The 9,827-nt window shown below is 44.5% G+C and overlaps 2 protein-coding genes across 2 annotated transcripts; one reads left to right on the forward strand and one right to left on the reverse strand.

The window, feature by feature from the left end:
• Positions 1-1,760: 1,760 nt before the first annotated feature.
• LOC123410907 (BURP domain-containing protein 12-like) lies at positions 1,761-4,880 on the forward strand. Its single transcript, XM_045103834.1, has 4 exons — positions 1,761-1,905; positions 2,049-2,202; positions 2,732-3,892; positions 3,985-4,880. Exons 1-4 carry the CDS (start codon positions 1,870-1,872, stop codon positions 4,740-4,742), a joined length of 2,109 nt encoding a protein of 702 aa, XP_044959769.1. The 5' UTR covers positions 1,761-1,869; the 3' UTR covers positions 4,743-4,880.
• Positions 4,881-7,335: 2,455 nt separating this feature from the next.
• Positions 7,336-8,909, reverse strand: LOC123410908 (probable O-methyltransferase 2). The gene is made up of 2 exons (XM_045103835.1): positions 8,034-8,909; positions 7,336-7,886 (listed from the first exon to the last, which is right to left on the reverse strand). The coding sequence occupies exons 1-2, from the start codon at positions 8,841-8,843 to the stop codon at positions 7,587-7,589; spliced, it is 1,110 nt and encodes a 369-aa protein (XP_044959770.1). The 5' UTR covers positions 8,844-8,909; the 3' UTR covers positions 7,336-7,586.
• Positions 8,910-9,827: the final 918 nt, after the last annotated feature.

Consider the following 9,827-nt stretch of genomic DNA (forward strand, 5'->3'; position numbering starts at 1 on the left):
TGCGGCTGGTAGCTCGATCGAGGTGCAGGAGTGCAGGGGTGCTGAGGTTGATAGCTTGGCCTTGCCGGGGCTGATTGCCATGGGCGAGTCTTCTCGTTGTTGGAACCACCGATGTTGCTCAACTTGCTCTTGCACGTGTCCTTCTTGACACGATGCTTATCTTCAAGCATGAGGGCCTTATTGACCAGATCGTAGAAGGTTCGATAGTCACAGACAACAAGTTGGTATTGTAGCGACTGCTGAAGCCCTTCCATGAAGCATTCTATCTTAGCGGCCTCAGTGCTGACATCATCAGGTGCATACCCCGATAAGAGGTTGAATTTCTGTAGGTACTCTGTAACTGACCCACTTCCTTCCTTCAGCGCGCTAAACTCCCGCTTATTGATAGCCATCATCCTAGAGGGAATGTGGGCAGTACGGAATCCTTCCTTAAACACAGCCCAGGTGACAACATGCTCGCGTTGTATGACCTTGAATCTGTCTCACCAAGCTCTGGCGGTACCTCTGAGACAGTGAGAGGCATATAGAACCTTTTCACGATCGTCAGTGCAGTTGACCAGTGCAAGGAGGTCCTCGATGGTGCGGATCCAGTCATCAGCATCCAAAGGCTTGGTTGTCTCAATGAAAGTCGGGGGCGAAGTCCTCATGAATTCCGACAACGTGGAGCGACTATTGTCGTTCCAGCACCGCCGCGGGTTGTTTCCAGGACTTGAGCCATCTGCTGGATAGCGGCATTGTTGGCTTGGCGTTCCTCACGGAGAGCTTGGAGAAACTGGGCCAAAGTCAGGGTCCTCGGAGGAGGCGGTGGCGGGGGAATGTCGCCTTGTGGCTGCTCCTGGTGAGCTCCGGCTTGAGCACACCCATCGGCTCCTGGCTGCTGGTTAGAGTTGCCAGTGCTGGGGTTGTCAAAGGAGCTGGCGCGAGTAGCAGTCACCATCCTGTGTGGAGCGGCCAAGTCAACAACTGGAATAGACGAACGATCAACACAAGAAGGGAACGTGCCTAAATAGGGGAGGGGTTGGTATGCTGCAAGTGTGTCGAACAAAAGGGCCGAAAGACCTGCTCAAGCCATGCCTTAAGCCATGCGACATACCGAACTAATCGGAGGTGATAGATACACACACACACACATTGTCAAACCTCCAATCTAGCACGACACACGCCCATCGAACCGGATCTCTCTCACGGCGAAAGCTGCACCCGAAATCACCCACCCCCTTGAAGAGCCCGCATTGGGCGTGGCCAGGGTGAACATAGAGCCTCGATGGCTTACCATACCTGCCTTGCCGCGCCTAGGAACATGCCGCATCCAAGAACGAGGACCTTGCCTCCACTAACCACTTGCTTTTCCTGGAAGCACACACACAAGTGGGGGGAGGAGGCACAGAGAAGAGCCCGGAATTCACTTAACTAGAGTACTCTCTCTTGGTTCAAAAATGCAATTTTTTTATTAGGATAAAAATTTAACAAACAATTAGTATGTAAACATCCAAAATACATTAGGAACAGTTGAGTGCAGCACGCAGTAAAAAAAGAAACACGAGAAGCGCGTGGTGCAGTTTTTAACTGTAAGAGCTTATATGAGTGGTTGGGTGGTCACTGGTCACATTGATATGCTGGCATGTGATTCATACCTGTGGGCCAGCTTGTGCCTGTCATGAATTTTGGATTCAGAAAATTCATGTGCTTGTTAAGCAATAATTTGTGCAACTAGCTACCGCATCAGTACTATAAATAGGTAGGGTGATGTACCTGTTAAGCAATAGTTTGTGCAACTAGGAACCGCATCTGGACTATAAATAGGCCACCTGATGAACTGATTCGAGTCACCATTCTTACTAGCACTGCCACACTTAGCAACCCAGGAATATGGATTTGTTTCTGCCACTCCTCTCATTTCTTTTGGTCAGTGCATACATACCATACTCTTATCAGATATTCTATTTCTATTTATGCATCACATATACACACAAACTGCTGTACCTATGTAGTAAGTGTGACTTTGTAAGTCGTAACGATCTTACTGTTATTTGCTATGTTGCACGCAGATTCTTGGAGGACAAGGTAGCCATCATGCAAGTTTTGCCGATGCGCCCAAGATGACTTTGACAAACATGGAGACGCTGATGGCATACTGGGAGGCGGCGCTTCCAGGAATTCCGATTCCCGCAGCTATAAGCGACCTGTTAGCCCAACAAAAAGGTCCGTCTCTCTATATATACACACACCATCACCATCATATTTCAAAAGGGAGTACCCTGGATCTGCATCATAAAATGCACATATAAATTTTATTGAACGTGGAGCATGTTCAAATCACCGGGTACCAATAAAAAAACAATGGGCGTGAATGGTCCCTGCAAAAACAGAAACAGTGGGCATGGCAGGCATGCACATCATATCACTGAAAATAGTACACTATAATACAAACCAACTTTGGTGTTGGTGGCTTAGTTTCAACTTTTTTGATAATTAATGGTATAAGTGAGCTCAATGTGTACTGTAAACAAAGCCCAAACAATAGTTGAACTATAAGAGTTATGAGTTAATGTGTCTAGATGCACTAAAAGGGAATATTTGATAAACACGTCTATATATGCATACTCCAAAACTAGCTTGGTTGGTTTCGTTGTTGTTAAGACTTGGGTCTTGTAGATATGCATACTACGTGCGTGCATTCAGCGTGTGTTTCCTTAGATGGCATTATAATTAGTGCCTGTAACCTCTACAGGGCTGCCAAAAATTGGACCAAACTATGAGAGAGTCAAGTCAGAAGCTGGTCACAGGGAAAACCATGTTCATATCATATCACAAGTTGAAGATGATTTAAAAGAGGCCCATGGGTATCATGGTGAACAAGGTATAAAGAAGGTCGTGATGGCACATGAGCCAAACATTGGTAAGCATCTGAAGAGACAACCATTCTCAGATGGGTTACAAGCTAAGAATTATGTAGAAGAACAAATTGCTGGGCATAGAACAAAAATCGAAGAAAATCTAAAGGAAATATCAGTGTCATATGGGTCAGAAGGTGATCATAATTATAAGAAAGTTCCACTAAATTTGAAGAAGATCGTTGCAGCATATACACCATTGAAAGATAAAAGCCTTAAGGAAATATCTGTGTCATATGGATTAAAAGTTGGAGAAGCCCACAAAGAAGTTTCAGGGTCGTATGGTTTAGAAAGTGAAAATAATTTAAAAGAAATATCACTGTCATATGGTGTAAACAGTGATGATACTCCAAAGGAAGAGTCGCCACATGAAGAGAATGTAAATGAAATCTCAGTGTCATATGGGTTAGAAGGTTCAAAGAGTTTAAAGAAAGTTCCACTAAATTTAAAGAAAATCCTGGTAGCACACACACCTTGGAAAGATGGAAATCTAAAGGAAATATCTGTATCATATGGATCAAAAGGCCAAGAGATTTCAAAGGAAGCAAAAGGAATATTTGGGTTAAAAGGTGAAAAGGATTTGAAAGAAATCTCGGTGTCTTATGGTGTTGATGACCATGAAAATATGAAGGAAATATCTGTGACATACGGATCAAAAGATCAAGAAACTCTAAAGGAATCCTCAGGATCATATGGGTTTGAAGGTAAAAAGGATTTAAAAGAAATTTCAGTGTCTTATGGCGCGGGCGGCCATGAAAATCTGAAGGAAATATCCGTATCATATGGATCAAAGGACCAAAAAAATCACAAGGAAGGAGAAGGATCTTATGCGTTGAAAGGTGAAACTGATATAAAAGAAATCTCAGTGTCCTATGGTGTAGACAGCCAGGAGTTTGTAAAGGGATTATCCCCATCACACGAAGAAAATCCAAAGGAAGTCACGATTTCATATGGGTCAATTGAAGATAAAGATGAACAAGTCGACGCTCTGCATAAAGGTGAAAATCTTTTTTTTATATGAAATAGAGTTAATTATTTTGTTAAATAAAATGTCTCAGGTGATTTTTTTTTACCATTGTACGTGTTGCAGTAAAAGGAGAGGGGAGCCACCATGTTCACACTCACAGCTACAAGAACAAGAAAGAGGCAGATGTCTTTTTCTTCCAAGACATGTTGAGGCCAGGGTCCTTGATCACCCCGACCATCCCGCCGACTACCTCCATGCCGGCGCTTCTCTCAGGCGACGTCGCCGACTCCATCCCGTTCTCCGCCGAGCACCTCTCAGACATCATCACAATGTTCGCACCGGCGTCCCTCGCCATGACCAGAGAGATACGGTGGACGCTGGACACCTGCGAGCACCCACGGACGCTCCCCGGCCAGAAAGCAGGCTGCGCCACCTCCCTCGAGTCCCTCGCCGAGCTGCCGGCGTCCCTCCTTGGGAGGCGTAACATCCGTGCGTTCTCCGCCATGGATCTACCCATGGATGCCCCAGGGACACCGGCGCTTAGGGGTAAGTACAACGTGACGGCTGCACGGAAGCTCTCCGGGTCATCATCTGAGGTCGTGACCTGCCATGACCTGACCTACCCTTACGCGGTGTACTACTGCCACACATCCAGCCCTACGGCCGCCTACATGGTGACACTGACGAGCGTGGAGGAGGATACCTCGCCGGCGACGATGGAGGTCATGGCCGTGTGCCACCTTGACACGTCATTGTGGAGCCCGAAGAATCCGTTCTTTGAGCTGCACAAAGTTGGGCCAGGTGATGTGGCCGTGTGCCACTTTCTCACTAAGCTGAGCATCATCTGGGTGTCAGTTGACGGGCATGTCGACGCACTGTAGAAGGGAAGGTTCTGGCCCAAATGTGTCTTTTTATGTGAGCTAGACATACATGTATCAAGATATATGTGGTATGAAATAAGTGGGTGCTTGCCAATACCACTTATATTTAATTAATAATCGTGAGATCTTAGTTGCTTATGTCTGATAAAATTCAGGTTGTGCTAAAGAAGGATACCGAGTAAAGCGTTTTAGGAACACTTCCATGACCTCCATCGTCGCCGGCGAGGCACCCTCCTGCATGCCCGCCAGGGTTACATTTGCAACCGGGTTGTTCATGGTGCTGACGACAGTCATTACTAGAATTGTCGAGTATCAGTTGTTTGCGGAGTTTATTTTATCAAGCATTCGGCAAACGTGCCTTTTCCCAAGTGAGTCAGGTTGATAAAAAGCCCGGTCGGAGATATCAACGATCACAAGCAGGCCCCTAGAGGCATCCGCTTATGATATGGACACATCTCATGCCGTTCTTTGTTGTACTGTTCTATGATGTACGCACATCATATGCTTCTTACAAATCAGTAAGCAGTGCGACAGGGTGCTCGGCAAATAATACCAGATCTGCAGGCATATCCCCTGTACATAGAGCAATGCATATACATGCAGATGCAAATTGCTGTTTCTAGTCATCATATTCATGACTGGACAACCAATATGCACATATCACGAAGAGATATGTGTTTGGGTCATGCCACTCAGGTTTTTGAGTTCTTCGTAGCCAATGAAATTGGTGCTTCGAGATGGAGATCCTCGCTAGTCGTGGTCATCGGTATCTTCTGGTCTATATCGCTGACTTCTCGGTGGTTAACTTGAGAAGCTTGCATGTTTCTACAAGCTTTCTCAGACAAGGCATACGCCTAGAGGTGGCAGTGAGCTTTGCACAAGGGACGCTGCCAGTGGATGTAGAAGAAAGACAACACATATTTCTTTGCCAATTTATGTAATTTCATATTCTTGAAAGGGGTTATTTTAATGAATTTATCGGCATGGAAGTTTTCCGCAAAAACAAGGTTAACATGTGTTGTCTCTTTAAGAGGCTAAAGTTTTATATAAGAGGGTGTTTGGATCCAAGAGACTAAAACTAGTCTCTTTAAGAGGCTAAAGTTCCAAGCACCCCTGACTAAAGAGAGGCTAAAACTAGTCTTGAGGCTAAAATATTTTAGTTAGGGGTACCCCTACTAAAATATGCATTAGTCTTCTCTCTCCTCATTTAACTCCTCATGCAAGTTCTGGATTGGAGGGTTTGGAGGATAATAAATGCTCATTAACTTGATTTTAGTCTCTTTAGGCTGGCCATAGTGGGGAGTAACATAGTAGTAACATCACACATTACAATGCAAATTTGCTTATGTGGCAGTGAGTTAATGAGGAGAGAGGTGCTTGTGGTAACTAGCTACGTTACAGTAACATCACACATACCAATACAAAATGAGTCTATATCCTAATTAATATGACATCCCACAAATGTTACTACCCACTATGGAGGTAGTAACATAGACCAGTAACATGTGCATGTTACTTGGCTAAGTTACTCCCCACTATGAGCAGCCTTAATACTTGGATCCAAGCATGGGTGAGGCTAGCAAGTTTTAATCTTATTACTTTTAGTCATGGGACTAAAACGTATCCAAGCACCCTCTAAGATCGTGGAAAGCAATCAATGAATTTAAATGAAGGCATTATATATCATTTTTTTTTGAAAAAAACATCAGTCACCATTGTGTCTCTCAATACAACTCGTATCATTGCCTTCCCGTTTATGGTTCATGAATAAAAGTGAAAGGACATGAGAAGCCATCATGAACTTCGTGGATATTTGGGATACGCGTAGCCTTCTCCCAATATCCTTCTGTTCTTTTTCATGAACGAAATAAAAATATTTTTTGTCTTTCGAGAGCATGAGGCCATTGAACTTTCTCTTATATAAAACATCATGTAGATCCTGGTAACATACAAAATAAAAACATACACAAACACACCGATTATATACTACTTCCATAATGAAATGATGCGAAGGTAAAAAAAAATTACAAGCTTGTAAACGAGTAATTAGTTACTCTCTCCGTTTGAAAATACCTGTCTTAGGAATGGATATATCTAGACGTATTTTAAATTTAGATAGATCAATCTTTATCCATTTCTTCTATAAGTATTTCCAGACGAAGGAAGTATACTGTAGTATCCTTGCGACTGTAAGGCACTCCCTTCAATTTTGTTCATCAGTTCACATCACCATATATAAACAAACAACACTTGAAAGGTTAATAATCGTTTGCCTTGCTGGATAAACATCATAAACTTTGGCGAAATCATTCACTTATAGACGCCGATAACATCTCATGCTCCAACCTGACAATTTTGTTGTCCTTGTACCATGCTTTCCGTGAAGAGGTCATGACAGTCATCCTTATGACGTTGATGACTTCTCCTGTTCGCACGCATAAGCTTTTAGTACCTCTGTAAACTAATGTAAGATATTTTAGATAACTTCCTTTTATACCCTTGGGCAATGAGGTTCGACGTATTGAGTGTGTCAGTTATCTAAAATATGTAGTGATCTAAAAGATCTTATATTAGTTTGCAAAGGGAGTACACGAGAACTAAAAACACTCATTATATCAATATATACACAAACACACTCGATATTAATTATTGGAAAAGGAAATATGATACAAAGATGACAGAAATTACAAGCTTGTCACGTAGGCTGCTACATGATAATATCCTTGCAAACCTAAGGCAGTCCATTTATTTTTTTCATCAAAGCAGACCATCCATACATAAACAAAGCACACTGCATGCAAGGGTACATCAGGGTACTCCTTGGGTGGACTTTTAAGAAACCGTTCACTTGTAGACCTCGATAACACCTCGTGCACCCAGTCTTTTGACAATTTTATAATCGCTGAACCCTGCTTTGGTGAATAACACATGCCAGTCACTTTCACTACGCTGACGGCCTCTCGTGAAGACAAGCATGAGTATGTCCATCAGAGTCTGCGCCTCAAACATGACTGGTCCTAACGATGGTTCCACCACAATGTCTATGACAATCACCTTTCCTCCCTCCTCACGTGAGGGAATGGCATTCTTACACTGGGTTAGGATCTTCACACAATCATCATCGCTCCAGTGGTGCAACACAAGCTACGTACGTACAAAGAGTATATAGCCCTGTTAGCCTCAGTTGAGTAGTACATTATTAAATTATATTATAATACAATGTTTCAGATTTAGTTTCAAATTGTCTGCAGTGGTGAAGTGCAGAAGTCGTACATCGCAAAAAATACGTACCTTGAGCATCACCGCCTGAGCCTTTGGGACGGTGTGGAACAGGTCACCGCCGACATAGTTGACTATACCGTCAGCTGAAGTTTTGTCGATCACCTTGGGGAGATCCAGCACGGTGCACTTGATGTGCGGGTGGGCCTTGGTGATGGCCCTCGCCGTGGTTCCATCGCCACCGCAGCAGTCAGTTAGAGACTCAAGGCCCTTGAAGAGGTCATGGCACTCACGGATGATGGTGCCGATCCCAAGGTTGTCGTGGGCGGCCAGACCATCTGTGACCAGTGCGTCGAGCTCCGGGTCCAAGGCCGCCGTGCTCTCGTCGAAGAGGGACGCACTATGCACGTCCTCGAACACCGATGGCACCGGTCCGGTGGCGTCCTTCTTGAACCAGTCAGCCATGCCCAGCGCAGCTTCCATGTAGTGCCGGGACGTCCCAGCCAGCACGAAGGACGTCTGGCTGTGGTGCTCGTCCGCGACGACGCCGTCCACCAGGATGCGGGACAGTGGGTTCAGGCCGAAGAGCTCTGCCCCAGAGTCATTCTTGCCGCCGTTGGCGAAGACGCCTGAGGTGACCAGCGCGCGCATCAGGCGGCCAAGGAACGGCTGCTTGCTTGCGGGGATGGACAGCGCGGCCGCCAGGTCAGCCAGCGAGGAGACCCCGCCGAGGTTGTGGATCGCCGTCGGGATGCCGAGCTTGACGGCGCAGCGGAGCCCCATGGACGTGAGGTAGTAAAGGGTGTGGCGCCACAGGTCGGCCTGTGCCTGCAGGAGCTCGGCACCCTTGGGGACCTCCATCTCCGGTGCCTGGGCGGCCATTGCTCTACTCGATCACTTGCTGCCTTTTCTCTGCTCAGCCAGATTGACCTAATCTGACGTCCGTATAATTGGATGTATGCGAGCAGGGTTTAAATAGACTGTTTGGCCACCTCTTAATTAGCTTGTACTGTCACATTATTAACTTTACTACTCGTACTAAATTAATTACAGTCACCCTCACGTGGAAGGCGAGGTGTTCTTTTTCTTCATCCGACAAATGGGCCAGCTTGTTGCGTACGTGGATTGGAAATAAAAGAAACGGGCTATAGTCCCGGTTCAGTAACTCGGACTAACAAATAGAGACTAAGCTCCCCACTAACCGGGATTGTTTTCCATATAATTATTTTTTTATTTTAGACATATTTTATGCTACTACATACTATACAGATTAAGCATATATAATAGAATTTCACGTACGACTAATCATATATATAAATCATAGAATTTCTCGTACAATCATGCATAAACACACATATATATAATTTGTCCTACTGTTTACAGATCATTACATGCGGGCATTAGGTGTAATACTATCCTTCGCCGGGAGATATGACCTACTTAACCAAAAATCCCGCATTTTCCTCTTGAAGTGCTCGTACGCATCCTTTGGTAGGAGTCTATCCCGCATCTCCCTCATCTTTAAAGAAGGAGACCAATATGAATATATTATTTGTGTGTATATATATTAGACAATGATAAAAATAATTACGAATAGTGTTTACATACCCAAACGTGTATTTCATCTATGCGCCATTCGATCATAAAGCGAATGTTCTTGTTCCTGCTTCCTGCACTTTACGAGAATATAATTAAAAGAGCTGCGAGGACGTAGCTAGTACTACTTAATTACCTTGGACCGTCGCCATTTCAGTTGTGGTTTTCATTCACCGACAACCTCTTTGACGAACATTGTCCAAACCCTGTCCCGCAAAGAAAATAAATAAATGAGTTATTAATTACTTGATATCAGGAAATGAACTAAAG

The sequence above is a fragment of the Hordeum vulgare genome, chromosome 7H (genome assembly GCF_904849725.1).
Source record: "Hordeum vulgare subsp. vulgare chromosome 7H, MorexV3_pseudomolecules_assembly, whole genome shotgun sequence".
In the NCBI taxonomy this organism is placed as follows: domain Eukaryota; kingdom Viridiplantae; phylum Streptophyta; class Magnoliopsida; order Poales; family Poaceae; genus Hordeum; species Hordeum vulgare.